At 36.7% G+C, this 21,675-nt stretch overlaps 1 protein-coding gene across 1 annotated transcript; it reads left to right on the plus strand.

The window, feature by feature from the left end:
- The first annotated feature begins 15,245 nt into the window (after positions 1 to 15,245).
- LOC149154142 (acid phosphatase 1-like) lies at positions 15,246 to 17,041 on the plus strand. The gene is made up of 3 exons (XM_089439986.1): positions 15,246 to 15,675; positions 15,794 to 16,003; positions 16,406 to 17,041. Exons 1-3 carry the CDS (start codon positions 15,290 to 15,292, stop codon positions 16,581 to 16,583), a joined length of 774 nt encoding a protein of 257 aa, XP_089296112.1. The 5' UTR covers positions 15,246 to 15,289; the 3' UTR covers positions 16,584 to 17,041.
- The last annotated feature ends 4,634 nt before the right edge of the window (positions 17,042 to 21,675 follow it).

The following is a 21,675-nucleotide window of genomic DNA, read 5'->3' on the forward strand; positions in this document are numbered from 1 at the left end:
CTGGCCTTATCTTTCGTTAACCATGTCCTGCCTCGAGAGCAGAGTACACTTGTTTCTTACTTCCGGGCAGGTGACGTCCTGCCAACAGCTGTCCATGATGATAGTGGGGTTCTCTATACCATAATTTTCCAGATGATCCGCTACGGTATTAGCTTTGCGGCGAACTGCCTGAAAGATTAAACCATTCAAACGCACAAGATGTTCGGCAATACTCTTTGTCACCTTGGCCAGTCTCCAATGCTGAGTGACTTTGCTTGCTTTGGCTCCCGCATACATCCTTCTCGCTGCTGTGATTGCGAGCTGAGAGTCCCCTTCTACCACTGCTGCGCCCGCCTGTAATTTCCGAAGAATTCTCAGACCCTGTTCCAACGCTGCGAACTCCATCTCATTATTGGTTCCTTCCCCTAAGGCTCTGCTATAGATGTACTGAATTTCTCCTTCGTTGTTCCTGAGAATGCCTCCGATGCCGGCCAGACCTGGATTACCCCGAGAAGCACCATCGAAATTTAGTTTAAGGAAGCCTGAAGGTGGCCGTTTCCAGATACTTAAAGTGGTATTTATCTCCTGTTGGCGATTCACAGTAGCCGCGAAGGTTCCTTTATCCAGGTTGAAAGCTTTCAAGATTTGTAAGTCCCCAGTTGATGCTTTAGTATCTTGTTCTGGCCTTCCTTTGACAAGAACCAATTGCCTGATATTTTGTATAATAATATCTATAGAGTGATTAATATTTCTAGTTTCGTTTAAGAATACTCTTCTATTCCTTTCCTTCCAGATTGACCATGTAATGAATCCTGGCATGGTTTTCCAAATGATGTTAACCAATTGATTGCTGGAGAAATTGCCTCGCCAATTCTCGATGGTTTCTTGAATGGAATCTCTTATTCTGTCCGTTTGCTGCCAAATCACATGTGTTGAAGAGATGATTCATTGTTTCTTCTTCCTTTCCACACATGGGGCATCTAGATGGGCCACATAACCCTTTCTTTCAGAGATTCTCCCAAGTGAGAGTTTTCCTGTGCATTAGGAGCCAAAGGAAGGTTTTAACTTTCGGCCAGAACTGTGAATCCAAAACCTTGTTGCTCCATTTAACTTTTTCTTCTTGCTCCGAATCTTCAATGAAGTTTCTGGCTTCTTTGAGCGTAAAATTTCCCCCTCCTTTCCTTCCCCATCTTAGTTGGTCATTGTCTTCCGCAATTCTAATTCTTCTTTTGTTTAACAGTGTTTGCAAGTTCCTAATGTCATTGTTGGCTTCGGTCATGTGCTTTGTTTCATTGAATACCTAAGTTCTCCACTCCTGGTCCCTATTATTAGGATTCCAATATTGATTCACCGTCATTCTCCCAAGTCCCTGGTAATTTCTTTGAAGACCTGCAAACTTAGGCCTTTCCAACTTGGGGAGTTGTTGCAAGGCATCCTCCCAAAAAAGGGCAGTTTCTCCATTGCAAATTTCCCAGAAGCTATTCTCCTGTATAATGTGTGGGTTTTTTCTTGCTAGGTTCCAGATTGGTGAGCCTTCTGGGTTCTCTTGCATTCTGATCAGGTACTGTGTACTATGCATTGGAATGTATTTTTCCTTCCAATGTCTAGCCCAAGGAAGTTTGGGTTCCTTCAGCCATTTCCACCACAACTTAGCACCACAAGCCCTATTGATGGTGAAGGGGTCCTGCAAGTTTAACCCTCCCAGTTGTTTGGGCTTACACATTTTATTCCATGCCACTAGTGCCCACTTTTTCTTCTCTGAATTCCATGACCATAAGAAAGTTATCTGAATTATCCTCATGTGCTGAAGGACTCCTTTAGGAGCAGGAATTATGGAGAGCATATATTGAGGAATAGCTTGAAGGACTGCTTTGGTTAAGACTAGCCTACCAGCAAAATTGAGGGCCCTATGGGTCTAGTGACAACATCTTTTCTCCAAGTTTGCTAGGATCTTTTCCCAATGGATTTTTTTTCCCCAGTTTATCAGTTAGAGGAGCTCCTAGGTACCTAGAGGGCAGGCTGCTTCTCGGGAAGCCTAGGATGGTAGAAAGGTTTTTTTGCACTGCTAAATGAGTATTAAAAAAGAAGATGGTGGATTTAGATAGATTAACTTCCATACCTGAAGCTTTGCTGAAAAGATTGAGGATCCGTTTATAGCCCAAGGCTTCTTTGACTGTGGGAGTACCATGTAAGATCGTATCATCAACAAATTGTTAGTGAGTGGTCATTGGAATGGAAGGCAGGGGTTGCAATCCTTTGATATTTCCTTCCTCCTTAGCGCTTCGAATGAGTCTACTTAAACCTTCCATCAGGATTACAAAAAGGAACGGTGATAATGGGTCGCCTTGCCTGAGCCCTCGTGAGGGGGAGAATTGATCTGAAGGGGCACCATTTACCAGAATAGAAAATTTAGTAGATTTGATCAGAGCTAAAATCCACACTATCCATTGACTAGCAAAGCCAAAAGATTTTAAAATTGCTTCCAGGTAATTCCAGTTGACCTTGTCATAAGCCTTTGATAGATCAAGTTGCATCATCATACCTGCCATCTTTCTGGATTGAAGAGTATGAATCATTTCTTGAGCTAGTAAAATATTGTCCAGAATTTGTCTCCCCTCAACATATCCAGATTTCTCTTCAGAGATGAGGCCCGGAAGAATGGGTTTCATTCTGTTAGCTATGACTTTAGAGATAATTTTATATATAACATTGCACAGAGCTATAGGCCGAAATTTTGCAGGGGTGTTGGCTTCCTCTTCTTTTGGAATCAGGGCAAGGAATGTAGAGTTGAGGGACTTGAGGATTGAGGCAGAACGCCGAGAGTCTTCCACAACTTCCCAGACCTCTGTTTTAACAATGTCCCAGCAAGCCTTGTAGAAGTTGATGGTAAAACCATCAGGCCCAGGAGCTTTATCATTAGGCATATCCTTCACCGCTTCTTCCACCTCTTCCAAAGAAATTTCTCGAGTCAGTGCCAGGTTTTGCTCATTAGTGATTATCTTGGGGATGGAGTTGATGAGTTCATCAATTGCTTCTGTTCTGTCAACCTCTGGCTCTTGAGCTATGCTGCTGAAATGCATAGTAAGAAGGGTTGAAATTTCTTGATGTGTCTGTAGAATGGCTCCCTGTTCATTTTTGAGACTGAGGATTTTGTTAGCTCCTGTAGAAATTTTGAATAATTCAACACATATTCAATGGAGATTATCCTGATCATGTACTATTGCGGAAAACATACACAATGCATAAGCTCCTCTACGTTGATCATCAATATAGCAGCATCAATATCAATAAAACATCAAGAGCATTCACACATTAACACAGTATGTATCCCGGGGAAAGCATCTCGCTAAAAACCCCAACTATCTGTATATTAATGATTAAGTCATGTAACATTACACAGCATAATACTTCTCACAAGTATCTCCACCTCTGTTACACACAATACAGCTCAGATCTGATCTCGAAATCTCTTCCACTGCTTGCCTGCCTCCACTGCTTAATACCTGCTCAAGAACTGATGAGAATGGCTCACCAAACTCGTTTTTCACCTGAAAAATAGTCACTCACACTTTGTTGGACGTGAGCCAAGCTATAATGTGGGCAAATACGTGAGCAAACTCATTGGCATACTCAATCCCTTGATTGTGCAAGATCTAGTGCACAACTATAGTCACAACTGATAGCAATCTGATTCTCTACCACCTGTCCCTGTTGAACTGAACATGCACTGACATGCAACTGAGTTAACTGATGTATTCATTAGTTGTATTATGAGTTAATAACTTGTGAATTAATTAATAACTAATTCACCCAACTCATCTCTAGTCTATTTTCCAGTTAGACTAAATACAACCAGTTTAACAAAGCTAAACTGAACACAACTCCATCAACTCCACAATCAACTCCACCAAACTCAAATGATTGAGTTCTAACTGAAGTCATGCATGCAACAACTCAACTGAATCATAAGAAAAGCGTATTTCCTTCTGACAGCTGCATGTGCCACCTCTGTAGCTCAAACTGAAGTGCTCCAAGAGAATAAGATTAAGTTTATAGTCCAAATATTATTGTGAGATAATAATATTTGACTTTTCTATTTTTGACAGCCAGTCTAAAAATAGACTTTGATCACTCACACTGTGATCACTCACACTTTCATCAAAAATAGAAGTCCATCTATTTTTTCCCAACTTGATCAATCATCCATAAACAACAACCTGCAATCCATAGACATGATCCATATGTCTAAAAATAGACATAGTCTAAAAATAGACTTGTGCCAAAAATAGCCTGCGGGCCCACTTAGTGAAGGCGACTCTTTTCACTAAGCTCCATCATCTTGTTGCAATCTCAACACTCCCTCTTGACAAGATATGGATTATCAGCAACCCCTATCCTGCCTCGGTGGTACTCGAATTTGCTCCTGGTGAGAGCCTTCGTCAGAATATCAACATCCTGATCCTCCGTTGGAATGTACGAAAGTAACATGATCCTCCGCTGCACACAATCTCTGATATGATGGTACCTGATGTCAATATGTTTAGATCTATCATGAAATACAGGATTAGCCGAGAGTTTAATGCAACTCTGGTTATCACAGTAAATCACAGTAGGATCCAAATGAGAACCGAACAAACCAACTAGGATCTTCCTCATCCATATACCCTCGCATGCAGCCAAACTTACTGCCATATACTCGGCCTCCGCTGAACTGAGTGCCACGAATCTCTATTTCCTGCTGTACCAAGAAACTGCTGTCGATCCAATATTGAAGACCCCTCCTGATGTGCTCTTTCTGTCTGTTGGGCTCCCTGCCCAATCTACATCCGTGAAGCCACATAGCTTCACCTCATCCTCCTGTCTATACCACAAACCATATCCCGATGTGCCTCTCAAGTAGCGCAATACATGCTTGCCCGCCTTCCAGAAGAGCTTGGTAGGCTTAACCATAGCTTGTGAAAGCTGGTTAACTGCATAGCATATATCAGGTCGTGTATTGACCAAATACATCAGCGACCCCACCAACTGTCGATAAACAGTGGCATCCACTTCTTCTCCCGAAGTGGCATCCTCCTTCTTCCAACCTCCGGGAAGAGGAGTATCAACAGGCTTGCAGCCATGCATGTTGAACTTCTCCAGTATCTCCCGAGCATACTTGCCCTGAGAAACAAACAGTCCACCACTGCACTGCCATATTTCCAATCCTAGGAAATAGTGAAGGAGGCCCAAATCCTTCATCTCAAACTCTGTAGCAAGATCCTTCTTGCATGACAGTATCAACAGCTCATCACCCGTTAGAATCAAATCATCAACATACAGTACAATGATAAGCAACTTACTCTCCACCACAATCTGGTATAAGTTCGGATCCGCCTCGCTCTTGGAGAATCCAAGTCCTGTGAAATAGCTGTCTATCCGTGTGTACCAAGCACGTGGTGCTTGCTTCAACCCATACAACGCTCTCTTGAGCCTGCACACATGTGACTCGCTGCTGAAGACTTCAAAGCCTTCGGGTTGCTCAATGTACACCTCCTCCTCAATGACTCCGTTGAGGAACGCAGTCTTCACATCCATCTGATGAATGTGCCATCCCATCTGCGCTGAGGGAGCAAGAATCGTCCGTATGGAAGAATACCTTGCGACAGGTGCAAAGGTCTCCTCATAATCGATCCCCTCAATTTGTGAAAAGCCTCGGGCAACAAATCTTGCCTTGTACTTCTCCATACTCCCGTCAGCTACCTGCTTAACTTTGTAGATCCATCTCGAACCCACCACTGATTTCCCTTCCGGTCTAGGAACAATCTCCCATGCACTGTTTCTGACAATAGAATCATACTCTTCCACCATGGCGTCTACCCATGCGGGATCCTCCACAGCTTCCTCGAAAGAGGATGGCTCAGTCACAACACGCTTGCTCATAAGAGCCATGTATCCAGTGTACCGATCAGGTGACTGTCTCTGCCTGCGTTGGGCTGTAGGTGGTCCTACAACTTTCTCTGCATCTTGAGCCAGTCGCTCAGCTTCTGTCAAGCGCTTTCGCCCTCTGATGGTTGGCGCTGCATGAGTGGTCTCTTCCACTCCATGAACCTCGTCCTGTGGCTGATCCACGTCCTGAAGCTCATCCTTAGGAACTAATAGCTCCTCATCTGCATGCAAGTGTAGCTCCCTCTCAAGCGAACACTTCATGGCTTTCTCCTCCTGAAATTTTATATCCCGTCGCACAACCGTTTTACCACTGTCTGGAAAATACACACAATAGTTGTGGGGCGTATCAGTGTACCCCACAAATATCCCAACCTCTGTGGTCGGCTCCAACTTCTTCCTGACATCCTTCGTCACATGCATGTAAACGTTAGCACCAAAAATCCTCAAATGAGAAAGATCAGGCTTGTTACCAGAATAAGTCTCCTCAGGTGTACTCATGCCAAGTATCCTATGAGGACAACGGTTCTGCACATAAACTGTTGTATTGCATGCTTCCGCCCACAAGTGAAGGGGTAGGACCTGATCATGCAACATTGCCCGTGCAGCACCCACAATCGTTCTGTTCTTCCGCTCAGCTACCCCGTTCTGCTATGGGTTATGGGGAGCTATGAGCTCTCTACGAATCCCTTCTGTCTTGCAGAAATCCTTGAACTCGTCTGAGATGTATTCACCACCATTATCGCTCCTAAGAGCCTTCACCTTCTTCCCCGACTCCTTCTCGACTAGTGCTTTGAATTCACAGAACTTTGAATATGTCTCGCTCTTCTTCTGCATGAAGAAGATCCAGCACTTACGAGGGAAATCATCAACAAAAATCACATAATACCTGTGTTTTGCTATCGAAGCAACTGAGAAAGGTCCACACACATCTGTGTGAATTCTCTCAAGGATCGTCGTGGCGCGACTATCCTTCTCGTGAAAGGTGGCTTTCACAAACTTCCCCAAAGTACACCCCTTGCACTGATCTGACTGCGCAAGTGTGCCTTTAGGAAGCCCTGTAGTGATCTGCTGCAGTATCTTCAAGGCTCCATGGTGAAGGTGACCCAATCTCCTGTGCCAAAACTCGCCATCATCCCAGCTCACCAAGCCTTCTGCCTTGCCTACCATTGCTGCGCATCCATCTACATGCAACTGATAAAGGTTCCTTACTCGAACCCCTATCTTCCGGGTCTCACCAGTTGTCTTGCTGCGCAGGAAGGCCTTTCCCTCGCTGAAAACAACATCATACCCCTTGTCTTCTAACATCGCCACTGAGATGAGATTCTTCTTCAATCCTGGAACATGCATGACTTCCTTCAATACAAAGGGTTTACCAGACTCCCTCTCAAAGGAAATGGTACCGATATCGGTCGCACTGTATCTACCATCATCGCCCATCTCAATGTGCACTCCAAGATCTTTGTCCTCCAGATCAGAGAACAAATCTCTATCTCCCGTCATGTGAAAAGACGCACCATTGTCCAAGAACCACACTGATCCCATCACACTTGAAACCAAGCATGCGATCAATGAAAAATCAAGCTCAAACTGTGAGGCTAGAGCCTCTCCTGCTGAAGATCCAGCAGCTTGCTTGTTCTTCTTCTTCTGCGGATAATTAGTGGCATAGTGTCCGTGCTGGTGACAGTGAAAACACTTCACCTTGGACATATCCTGCTTCTTGCCTTTCGCACCGGAATGAGAAGCTTTCTTGTTCTTCCCCTTCTTTGCTTTGGCAACCAAAGCGCAATTCTCTTCATCAGATACCTTTGATGAAGATCCATTCTCACCTTTATTGTTTCTGAGTTTATCCTTGAGCGCCAGGTCGCTCTTGCTTTGGAATAACATTTGCAATCCGTTGAAGGACATTTTCAACAACACTGCTGCAAATTCGAATTTCCACCAGCTCCAACTCAACCGCTTCCAATCTAGAATTCGTGAGAACACAATATTTCTCGTACAGAGATTGACTGTATGAGAATTCACCGGATATCTCACCTTCCAAAGGAAGGATGAATCCAGAGGCTACCTGGCTCGATTACAGACTCTGCCTGAAGAAATAGAATGTAAACACTTCCTGAATAGTAGATCTGATGATCAACAGCTTCGATACCATGTAGAAACTTTTTCTACAATTATCTAGCTCGCTCCGATACCATGTAGAAATTTTGAATAATTTAACACATATTCAATGGAGATTATCCTGATCATGTACTATTGCGGAAAACATACACAATACATAAGCTCCTCTATGTTGATCATCAATATAGCAGCATCAATATCAATAAAACATCAAGAGCATTCACACATTAACACAGTATGTATCCCAGGGAAAGCATCTCGCTAAAAACCCCAACTATCTGTATATTAATGATTGAGTCATGTAACATTACACAGCATAATACTTCTCACAAGTATCTCCACCTCTGTTACACACAATACAACTCAGATCTGATCTCCAAATCTCTTCCACTGCTTGCCTGCCTCCACTGCTCAATACCTGCTCAAGAACTGATGAGAATGGCTCACCAAACTCATTTTTCACCTGCAAAATAGTCACTCACACTTTGTTGGACGTGAGCACAATCTATAATGTGGGCAAATACGTGAGCAAACTCATTGGCATACTCAATCCCTTGATTGTGCAAGATCTGGTGCACAACTATAGTCACAATTGATAGCAATCTGATTCTCTACCACCTGTCCCTGTTGAACTGAACATGCACTGACATGCAACTGAGTTAACTGATGTATTCATTAGTTGTATTATGAGTTAATAACTTGTGAATTAATTAATAACTAATTCACCCAACTCATCTCTAGTCTATTTGCCAGTTAGACTAAATACAACCAGTTTAACAAAGCTAAACTGAACACAACTCCATCAACTCCACAATCAACTCCACCAAACTCAACTGATTGAGTTCTAACTGAATTCATGCATGCAACAACTCAACTGACTCATAAGAAAAGCGTATTTCCTTCTGACAGCTGCATGTGCCACCTCTGTAGCTCAAACTGAAGTGCTCCAAGAGAATAAGATTAAGTTTATAGTCCAAATATTATTGTGAGATAATAATATTTGACTTTTCTATTTTTGACAGCCAGTCTAAAAATAGACTTTGATCACTCACACTGTGATCACTCACACTTTCATCAAAAATAGAAGTCCATCTATTTTTTCCAACTTGATCAATCATCCATAAACAGCAACCTGCAATCCATAGACATGATCCATATGTCTAAAAATAGACATAGTCTAAAAATAGACATAGTCTAAAAATAGACTTGCGCCAAAAATAGCCTGCGGGCCCACTTAGTGAAGGCGACTCTTTTCACTAAGCTCCATCATCTTGTTGCAATCTCAACAGCTCCCCTGTGGTCCATTTCTGATATATGGAAGAATTTTGTATTATGTTCCCCTTCCTTAAGCCACTGAATGCGGGACTTTTGTTTCCATAGGGTTTCCTCTTGTTGGCAACGAAGCTGCCATTGCTGCATCAACATTTTTTCTTTGTTTACTGTTTCTGGATTAATATTCCTAGTGATCCAACCTTTGTGTATCTGCTCTAATTGCTCCTCTAATTTGGCTTTTTCTTTGAATATGTTTCCAGAGATTGTTTTGTTCCAAATTTTGATCTTGTATTTGATAATCTATACATTTTGGTACCTCTGATGCCTACTGGTTCATTCCACCATTTTTCAATGAGTTGAATGAAGTCTGGATGGGTAAGCCAAAATTTCTCAAATCTAAACGACTTGTTTCTTGGAGTGCCCTGGATAGCTGCAATCAAAGAAATGGGCCAATGGTTTGACCCTCCACTAGGGAGTATATCTGATTCTACTATAACTCCCTCCAACAGAATACTTTCGGAGATTAGAAATCTGTCTAGTCGAGAAGCAATTTGTCTTTCACCTCCCCTTTTGTTATTCCAAGTGTAAGCCCCACTCTTGGGGTGGACATCCACTAGATTAGCTATTTTGATGAAGTCTAAGAAAGCTTCAGAATCTTTGTTGAGTTTCCTTATCCCTCCTTTCTTTTCCATGAGGGTAGTTATCATATTGAAATCCCCTCCTATGACTGCCTTTGCTCTGGGATATCTTAGCTTCAGATTCAGCAGAGTTCTCAGAAAAAGAAACTTCTCTTCTAGCTTCTGAGGCCCGTAGACATTAGTACACAAATAGGTTTCCGAATTTCCTACCACCTGAGCTTCTACAACTATGAAAGATCTGGTCGCTTCAGAGGAGAGGATTTTGATTACTTGCGGATCCCACAGGGTGATTAAGCCTCCCTCCCATCCATTGCTGGCAGTTTCCAGGTATTCCATGTGTTTGCCTAATTTTTTGCTTACATTATGAATAGTACTACTTGCACATTTGGTTTCTTGCACAAATATAATGTCTGGTTTTTCCTTTTGGACCTTCTTCTTTAAAAGTCGTTGTTTTATTTGGCTATTAAGCCCTCTAGCATTCCAAGAGATGACTTTCATTTTAAAACAAGATTTAGTAGTTTAGAGAAAAAGCTTCTAGAGCTTTCATCTTACCAGAGTTTAAGAGCATTTGTCCCAATTCCTGCAGTGCCTCATTATTGGTTCTGCGTCCTCTCTTTTTCCTTTGTTTGGAACTTGTGGAGGTTTGAAGTAGACCTTTTGTTCAGAGTCCCATTCCTTTGGCTACGCCCAGGTTCTTGCTTTGCATTTCTATTTCTACTCTTTGTCATGCTATTAGTATATCATTAATTCTCCTAACTTCCTCTTCCGATATGTGTTCCATCCCCTTCTTTTTCCAGTTTTCCACCATGTCTGGTAGATTAACTCCTTATTGCTCTAGTTGTCAGTAAGTTCCATCTCATCACTTCCGATGTCACTTATGAGCATTTCTGAGTCTTCATCAACCCCTTCTATTACCTCTTGGTTCTGTAGTGTAATGCTTGGAGGATTTTTTTCCATTGTTTTAGTTTCAGGCTCTGTTGTAGTTTTGTTTGCTTCAGAGGTGTTTTGTTCCTTATTGTTGTCCTCTGATTCGGTTTCAGTTTCTAGAATTTCGAAAGCATTGCTATTATTACCTTGTGAAGTGCTTGCTTTGGTTAGGCGTTTCCTGTTAGCTCTTTGTCTCGCTCTTGGTCGAGTGAAGAATTCCCTGTTCTTCTCTGCCTTGTCTACCTTAAGGTCTTCCGCTATTTTATTTAATGGGAATTCTCTGATTAAATGTCCATGCTCATGACATTTTCTGCATCGGAATGGAATTTTCTCATAATCAATGGCTTGGAAATAGTCTTCATCCCTATATTCCAGCCACAGTCCCTCATGCAGTGCCCCCGACACATCCATTTCCACACAGATTCTGGCACAGGAGGTGTATCTTCTCTGCAAAGTAGCTTCTGAAGCTTTGATGAAGGTCCCTAATTTATCACCTATTTGTTTTAGAGCTGCATATCCCCAATAGTCTATTGGCAGGGAGAAGAGGCGTATCCAGACAGGCACCTGCTTGAAGGTTTCTTTTTCTGGCACAAAATTGGGCTTCCAAGGCCTAATGTATAGGCCCGCAGAAGTGAAGAAATAAGGTCCGCCATCAAATATTCTATCCTTATCCTCTAGATTTGAGAAAACAATAGTGAAAAAACCTTTGGCTCCTAAGTGCAGTCTAACATCACCTTTGGGTTTCCATTGCTGCTTTATCCATTGGCACAACGCCCTTTCTGTTGGCCAGAGTCCCATGAACTTGCAGATCACTGCATGTTCGATCATGTGATCCCGGTAGGCTTGAATGTCTGGGTCTGTTATCACCACCCTTAGGGTTTCTGCCGCCTTAGGTTTACATGGGCCTTGAGTTTTTTTACCATTGAATGTTTCTGTTTTGTCTCCTTGTTCCTCCTTCTCTTTATTCAGAGCCCCTTCTTCTTCTTCTGTCTGCTTCTTTTCTTGTTTGTTTTCATGGGCGGGATGTGCTTGCGTTGGCTTTTCCCTGCCTCTGTTTTCTGTTCGACTACCGTCCGCCTTTCCTTTCAGCTTTTGAGTATTGTGATCCTCATTGCCTTCATATCTTTTCCTTCCCTTGTTGGTCACGTCCTCTTTCTGTGACCTTTCATACCCAGCTATTTGCACACCTTCCTGTGCTGTCTGTTTGTGCATCATTATTTGTTTATAAGATGGGGTCCCTATGGACCCCTTGTTTTCCATCTGTCGGGTCAGGATCTGTCCTCTTCTGTATAGCTCTGCCACTCTGACCCTGTTCTTTTCCAGTTTCGAACCCTAGATCTGATGAGTCCGTGAACTACAAACCCTCGTTTTCCCCTGTGCGCTCCCCAAACATCCATTTTGTGAATACTTCCATAGGAATTTCTTTGTTAACCATTTTTAAATAGAAAATTTATATCCTTCGGTTAAGTGACTACTAATTTAACCATGTTTCTATGTAAAAGCATCTGATTGAGAAATAGGGCTAAATAATAAATTTTACTTAGAAGGACAAACTTATAGGGATCATATGACATAAACAAAAGATGAAAACAAATATCCAAGTTTGTAGGAAACACTAAGCAAGGAGGTAACACTTTGAATTGACATGAAACCATTCCTACTTAGATGCCTTAGATGTAATCTTGGATCTCACCAATTTCATGTTGCTAAGATCCAATAGAAAAGTGGAGTGAATTACCTTGATTGTTCTCTAGTTAATAGAAGTTCTTTTGAGGAGAACATGACAATTATATGCTAGAGGTTAGTGTTCCTAAAGTTCAATGATTTTTGCTATCAACATAATTATACATAAATAATAATAAATTAATTAATTAAATGAAAATTCAAGGGGGACGTACCCTTTCACCTCATGAATAATCAATGCTATAAGTAAACCTTCATGAGGGTTTTTGTATCATCAATCATCCTATTATTTATTTACCAATATATTTAAAGAATTACAAATACATTATCTTCAAATACAAAAGAATAAGCTATATATGCTACATTAGTATTAGAGTCAGTTTCTTCATTCTACTCATGTAACACCATCTACTGTCCATGCCAATCCATACTAACCATACAACTCCAAATGTTATTGCCTATCTTTAGCTAATATGATATGAGAGCCTTGGCGAAGATTGTATTCTCATGAGTTATATCAAAGAGGGGAAAGAGACCTATTATGTCATTTATTGTTCTTTAACCTTGTTCATTTTGTTCCTTAACCTTGTTTATTTTCATCGTTTCTTTATTTCATTAATTAATTAACATTTCCATCATATTTTAGCTCAACTATAGAAATTGAGTGGATAGTAAACTACTATGTAAATTGAATGGATGGTAAACTTTATTAATGAGACTATAACTTTATTATTATAGTAAACTATAGCTCAACTATAGAAATTGAGTGGATTGTAAACTACTATGTAAATTGAATGGATGGTAAACTTTATTAATGAGATTCTTAACCTGTAAATAGGTATTGTGTCAATATCATGGCCAATACTATGACTTATTAATAATATATGTCCAAAAAACCATAGCTCATTTCACAATCAAAATATTTTATATATATTTTAATTTAATTTAATTTTATATGAATTTTTGAATTAAATTAATAGGATCATAGCTACCTTTAAAATAAATATCAACCCATTATCCTTACTATTATTATAAATATTTCATAGATATTTGTCAAGATTAAATCCCTACCATTTATTAAAAATATTCTATATAAATATTCCATAAATGTTAAATCCCTATCATTAATGTATTAGATATTAATAATTAAATTAGGATTTTGGAAACCACATTTCAAAATAAACATCCTTATCAATGTAATTAGTTAATATAATGTTAAATCATAATACATTAATGCCAAAAAAGAAGAATAATGTTTATTACTATTTTTTTAAAATAATTAAATGGCAAATCTATTGTGTAAGTTGTTTTTGGTTTTGCCTAACTATCATAAATTTTATGAATATTCCATAAATATTAAATCCTTATCATTCATGTATAAGATATTAATAATTAAATTAAGATTTTTGGAAGCTACATTTCAAAATAAACATCCTTATCAATGTAATTTTTTAATATAACCTTAAATCATAAAACAGCTAAAGCCAAAGTGAATAATTTTTTTTTTTTAATAATTAAATGTCAAAACAATGGTGTAAATTGTTTTGGCTGGTCTAACTATCATAAATTTGGGAGTTTTTGGTTAGAATTGATTTGAAATCATGATACATTTTGGAGTTTTTGGTTTGAATTTGTTTGAAATCACGATCTTTTGTATTTTAAAATATGTTTTGACTACATATATAGATTCAACACCCTAAAAAACTCATGGGACACTTAAATTGTGGAGAGTTCACAACTCATACTTGTCTTTATCTTTTTTTTGTGAACTCATGCTCTAAATTTCTATTAAAATAAATTTTTTTACATTCACCTCATGTTGTAGTGCCTTAGAAATATCATCACCCAGACTACAAAAATCACTTAGAAATATCACCACCAAAGCTACAAAAATCATCTTCATGCTACAACATAGAAACTAGAACATAATCAACCTAGATCATACATATAAACAAAAACAACCAACCAATAACACAGATACATAGTTTCAAAAACCAAACAACAAGAGTGTAAACTAGCAACCCATTAATCATTCCAATAACACGTGGAAAAAATATCAGCCAATCATCCAAAACATTATCCTTAACCATTAAACTCCTCATCAAAATTCCAACAAATTCTTATAAAATTCTAGAGAACCCATTAAACTAGCAACCCATTAAACTAGCAACCCATTAACACGTGGAAAAAATAGCAGCCAATCATCCAAAACATTATCCTTAACCATTAAACTCCTCATCAAAATTCCAACAAATTCTTATAAAATTCTAGAGAAATTCAACCAAAACATAAATCCAAAAACACTTAAAACATACAACGATTGTTTTTTACTATTCACATGTTTAGATTGAACTTTACCTGCAGCAAGGACATGCCATTGTGATGTCTACCTGTCCAATACAGCTTTACACTGCAAAAATAACGTGTGAGGTCGTCAAATTCCAGGCGTGGTTGAAATGGACGACTTCCTACAATGATAATGCACTGCATAAATACCACGTTTTTCAAGGGTCGGCCTGGGTGTGCAATACAGCTGTCATTATTTGGTACATGAAAATTCAATCAATTATCAAACCAACGAGTGATCAGGTTGCAGAGTCTACCATTTTAGGTTTTGTCGCTTTCCTTCCCGTGGGGACTGCACTGGACAATTTCCATGTGTTTGAAGGCTCTGCGTTGTGTTATATAACACCCCGCTCCCCACTGTTTGGGTCAGGCTAAGCGTCAAATATATCTCAATTCTTGCCATGGCGTTCATGTTGGCATCGGCCACCATATTCAAGTTTCTTTTGTTCCTCTTCCTGGTCCTGCTCAGCACGGCTGCAGCCAATGGGTCGTCCAAGTCGAAGCATTGCGGCCGTTCTGCCTCCTCCCGGTGCCCGGCCTGGAGATTGAGCGTGGAGACAGGCAACCTTAAAGATTGGGATGTCGTCCCAGCAACGTGCGTGAGCTATGTGGAGAAATATATGAAGACAGGAGGCCAGTATTGGGAGGATTCCAATGTAGCAGTCGTAAATATTTTGAAGTATGCGGAATCGCTCACACTCGCGGGAGACGGGATGGATGCGTGGGTGTTCGATGCTGACGAAACTCTGCTATCCAATATCCCTTATTACGTAAATTATGAATATGGGTATTACTTTACATATCGTCCATCCTTCTCGCTCCCCTATATATATAATCTTTATTTTTCAAGTATATGTGTGCCCGGCAATTTAGATGGGGTTGATTTTATTATTTTGTTTTAACAGGGGCTTGGCATTCGATTCGAAAACATTTGAAGCGTGGGTATTAGAAATGAAAGCACCTGCGCTGCCGTCGTCTCTGCTACTTTTTGACCGTTTGTTAACTCACGGCTTCCAGATCTTCATTCTAACTGGCCGAGACGAAGCCCAGCGGAATGTATCGGTCCAGAATCTGGTTGAGGCTGGCTACAAGGGCTGGGCTGGTTTGATACTGAGGTACAACTTTATATATTTATTTTAATGTTATTTATCTTTTTGTTGTGAGGTTTTTGTGATCTATATTGCAATCTATATTTTGTGTAGTGTTATTTTCTAAAATCATCGCATTCATGTTTGTTGTTGGAATAGACGTTTTATGTTTATTGGAATAAACATTTCGAATCAATCTCTATAATTTATTAAAAAAAAACTAGCTTTAATAGATATACCTATGTTTTCACTTTTACTATAATGGCTAAATCGCTGGCTCAAACTTGAAACCTAGTAGAAAGGATTGCAAACCACCTTCTCAATAACTAGAACTAAGAACCATTGACTAGTCTTATTGCTATTTATTGATAGAATCCTAATGAGAGTGGACAGGGAATTAATACATATATGGAATGTCTGAATTGCAAGGCAGGAGAGCGATCAGGGTACCTCGGCGAGTGTGTACAAGCCCAAGAAGAGGGGAGAGCTGGTGAAGAAAGGTTATCGTTTATGGGGAAGCGTGGGCGATCAGTGGAGCGATTTGAGCGGACCCTATGAGGCATCGCGGTCTTTCAAGCTTCCCAACCCTATGTATTATATTGGTTGAAGTAACCTCCAGAAGTACATCTCGTATCTTACGTGACCGATACAATCCGTTTTCGTTTCAGCAATGCGACCTCATCTAATTTCCTCCATCTCCATCTATCTGTTTTTATGAAAAAGTAGTGTTTCTGAGCCAAATTATTTATTTTTTACCTTTTGTCATGGACTGACCATGTTAATGAACATGGTTATTCTCTTTATGTGATTGCTTCACAATGTCAATGTTGTTATCTCTCTAAATCCCTGTAATGTTGATGCCAAAGTTTTCCATTATGTCCTGTAATGTGAATGTCAAGTTTTTATGAAAAAGTAGTGTTTCTGAGCCAAATTATTTTTTACCTTTTGTCATGGACTGACCATGTTAATGAACATGGTTTAATGAACATGGTTATTCTCTTTATGTGATTGCTTCACAATGTCAATGTCGATGTCAATGTTGTTGTCTCTCTAAATCCCTGTAATGTTGATGCCAAAGTTTTCCATTATGTCCTGTAATGTGAATGTCAAGTTTTGTATTAGGTAACTAATACTCCTTTTCAAAACGAAAAAAGGAAAATAATTCCCTTCTTTTTCACCAACATGATCTTATCACTGTAATAATCTGCGTAATATTCTTTTCTTCTCTGTAACAGTTTTGGTTTTAAATCATTTACAATATTATTTCTAATTTTTTATTGTTATTTAAAATGTGTTTTTAATAAATAAATGATGTTTTTTTTTTTAATTTTTAAATTATTTAAATTATACTAATTTTATAATCCAAATTTGTAATTTCAACACATTTTTGTTAAAGAAAAACAAAAAAATCTGATATAAAAAACAATACAAATTCTTTACATCTACTAGCTAAGCAAATAAGAAAATGAACTATGATAAATTTACATTTAGTGAAAAAAGTATGCTCTAATAAAAGTAAGAGATAACTTTAAATTAAAATTGTGTTGTAAAGTGTAATGTGACATAAAAAGTAACACTTATTCCTTATATCTATGACACTTTCCATCTAGACAAATAAGAAAAGGAACTACCATCAATTCACATTTAGGTAAAAGAAAGTATGCTTTAATAAAGGTAAGAGGTACCTTTAAATTAAAATTGTGTTGTAAAGTATAATGTGACGTTAAAAACAACACAAATTCTTTATATCCAAGACACTTTCCATCTAGACAAATAAGAAAAGGAACTACAATAAATTGACATTTAGCTAAAAGAAGTATCTTTAAATTAAAATTGCATTGTAAAGTGTAATGTGACCTAAAAGCAATACAAATTCTTTATATCCAAGACACTTTCCATCTAAACAAATAAGAAAAGGAAGGAACTACAATAAATTGACATTTAGCTTAAAAAAAAGTATCTTTAAATTAAAATTGCATTATAAAGTATAATGTGACCTAAAAAGCAATAGGAATTCTTTATATCCAAGACACTTTCCATCTAAATAAATAAGAAAAGGAACTACGATAAATTCACATTTATCCAAATATATATATATATATATATATATTCAAAACACTTTCCATCTAAACAAATAAGAAAAGGACCTACGATAAATTCACATTTATCCATATATATATATATATATATCCAAGACACTTTCCATCTAAAGACACTTTCCATCTAAACAAATAAGAAAAGGAACTACGATAAATTCAAATTTATCCAAAAAAAAAAATATGCTCTAATAAATGTAGAAGTAGCTTAAATTAAAATTGTGTTGTAAAGTCTAATGTGACACGACCTTCAAAGCTAACAAATTTGTTTTTTTTGTAATTATATAATTTATCTGGTTTATTGACATTTTAATATTAAAAAATAAATCTGATTTATTAAAAATAAAAATAAAAAAAAAAATTTAATATTTTTTTAACATTTTTCTTATTTTTATATATATATATCCAAAAAAATATTTAATCCAATCAAGTTGAAATAAAATAAAATAAATTATTTTTATATATTTATATTAAATTAAAATATAATTATCAACTGTAGTTAGTTATATAAACTATAAGAAAATATTCTATAATAATTATAAACATTTATAAGAAAATATTATATAATAATTATAAACTTATATAAAAATTGTATTGGGTGAAATTTATAGAATAACAAAATTACTATCAAAAGTGTATAATAATTGGTAAATGGGTGTACTAGTAAGACACTCTTTGTGTATGTTAACTAGTTTGAAACATTATGGGTATCTCGCTTGACTAATTATTAACTAAAAGTTATAGTGATAATGATGAAAACAACTCATGTAACACAACTACAAAATCATATATACTTACTTTGAATAAAAATAGTGAGAAGCAATAAGATGTCATCCTAACCAATAAAAGTTCAAAGGTTAATAATTTGAAGATAAATATTTCTGGTTGAAATTTCAAAATGGAAAAGTTCATAAAATTTAGAATTTTTAACTATTTGTTTTTATACCTTTAATCAAAATTAGTAATAAATTTAAAAAACAAATCAATTATATTTAAATAACAAATTAACTTAAAACAAAATTTAAAACATATTATTATAATAAAATAATAAGTTTCACAACCGCCCACCCATCATATTATCATATTATTAGTAAAAACCAAAACCCAACAGGGCTACGAGACCAGTCTTTAAATGTGTTTCAAATTATATAGAGTATAGTATCTTGCTATTGTGTGGAGCTTAAGGAGTAGATTGCCCCGAGTCTAGGCTCTTGCCAAAATCATAAGAAATTAGTATATCCAGCTTACAAGTTGTTGGATGTATTTTTGATGTTATAGTGAGTCTCACTTAAATTAAACCTGACAAAAAACCAAAACCCAACACACGAATTTCATCACTGCTAACAATAATTTCTTTAGTACCATTGGCTTACAAATAGTAAGCAATCTGTTAATCGAATAAATAGAATATCCCATTCAAGGAAGAATATTATTCACGATGTTAACCGAACAAATAGAATATCCCATTCAAGGAAGAATATTATTGCCGATGTTAACCGAACAAATTGAATATGACTTTGAAGGAAGAAAATTATTCACTATGCTGCGCATCATTGCTTTGGATGTGCATCATTAGTTTGTTTATTACAACCATGTATATCCACATTCACACTGCAATACTGATTGGTAATATAGATATTGATTATCACTTTTAATTGTTACTTTATATGTTGTGATATGGGATATCTTCTCTTCTGTCTTGGCCCACCACAAACACATACAAAACACACCCTCTGCCTGCTGCCTTAGTTGGAAATAGCAAAAATAAAATTTAACTGAGTGGGAGTGGGTGGGCTTTAGGTTGTTGTGATTCCAACTGATTTTGTGGGTTTCAGGGTTTTTGATGCAGAGACGAAGACACAATTATGAGGTTGATCATCATAATTTGGTGGCCTAAATGTCACAAGGAACTGCCGATTATACGACACTGATCTCACGAATTCTCCAGAATGCTGGTCCACTTACTGGCTGACACCATGAATTTTTTTTTGTGATCAGTAGGCGACCCAAAACGTGTAATGTCTGTATTTTGTCCATATTGTGCAGAGTAGAGGCAACATTACAGTTTTTAAGATAATTATTTTATGGTTTATATTGGTTTTCAAGGGAATATTAATTTTAATGTTTATCAAGGATTAGAGTGTGTTATATAGTTTGTTAGGTTGCATTGATTTTTAATAAATTTAAAAAATTAGTTTAGTGTGGCTATTAATTTCAAATGGATTTGAGATTATTCCAATTCTAATAAAATGGTAAAATGGTCCATTTTACAATAAAATGTGTAATTCTTTTTCTCAAATTAAATTAGATTCAAGCCACATGACTCCCGGCCTACCAATTTCTTAGGGATTTGAGATTATTCCAATTCTAATAAGATGTGTAATTCCTTTTTTTCCTCAAATTAAAATTGACCCATAACTTTTTTATACATGATTAATCAGGGAAATATGTACATTATAAGATATTCTTTGTGTCGTAATAATTTTTTTGCTATATTTATAAAACTTTTAACTATATCAACCACATTAATATTTTTAATATAACTATACTATCTTTAAAATTATTAAATTTAATTTAATAAATTATTGGCAGTTTCACCATCTAAATTAACCACCTGCTTTTTTAAGACAGAAAAACCGTTTTCATTAAAACACTTTTTATCTTTAATTTTTTTTTTAAGGCAGAAAAACCATTTTCATTAAAACACTTTTTATCTTAAATTTTTTTTTATTTATACCGTTTGGAATATAACAATTTTTTTTGTTTGATTTAAATTGAATTTAAATTATATATTTTTTAACGAATAAAAAATTATTATAATTATTTTTAATAATATTAATAGAAAAAGAATACTAATAAAAAACAATTAAATTTGTTAAAAGGTATATCGTTTAATTTCTTAAAAACACTTATGATACAATTCAATTTAAACAAAACATCACGACGGAGAAAAACTTTAACCAATCAATATGTACAATGGAAGACCATTATCTTATTAACAAATTCATTGGTCATTATGACGTATGTAGGGTCGCTTATATATACAACTTATTTTGACTAGAGAGAAATGCATAAAGAAACGCTCTTGTTATTTGATTGCTACATGTATGAATGTTAAATAGTTTTTTTATTCAATTATTTATCAATATTTATTGATAAATTTTTTAAATTTTTTTAAAGATTATTAATAAATATAAAATAAAAAAATTATTATAAATTTTAATAAGGGTGAATATTTAATAAAATATTATTACTATTATTTGTTTATGAGATATTGTGAGTTTTGAGATAATCAATAAGTCTAATATGTAGTTTGAGTAGCTATAATTTGGGGATATCTAAGCTATCACAATTATTCGGGGATAATTTTTGGCTTAGGTCACATGATCCTTTAGCATGAGTGGATTATTGCTCTCTAATGAAATTTACAACACATAGTGCCTTAACAAAACACCCTATCATAATATCTAAGTGCGTGGGGTAATAAAAATTTACTTTTAATAAAAATGAATTAATCTTTTTTTTAAGATAAATTAATATAAAGGTGCAAATAAATTAAATTGAGTTAATTGGAAAATTAAATTAATTAAAAAATACAATAAT

This window comes from Pinus tabuliformis, chromosome 9 (genome assembly GCF_031772625.1).
Source record: "Pinus tabuliformis cultivar Carrire ecotype Pingquan chromosome 9, CPIR1, whole genome shotgun sequence".
Classification (NCBI taxonomy): domain Eukaryota; kingdom Viridiplantae; phylum Streptophyta; class Pinopsida; order Pinales; family Pinaceae; genus Pinus; species Pinus tabuliformis.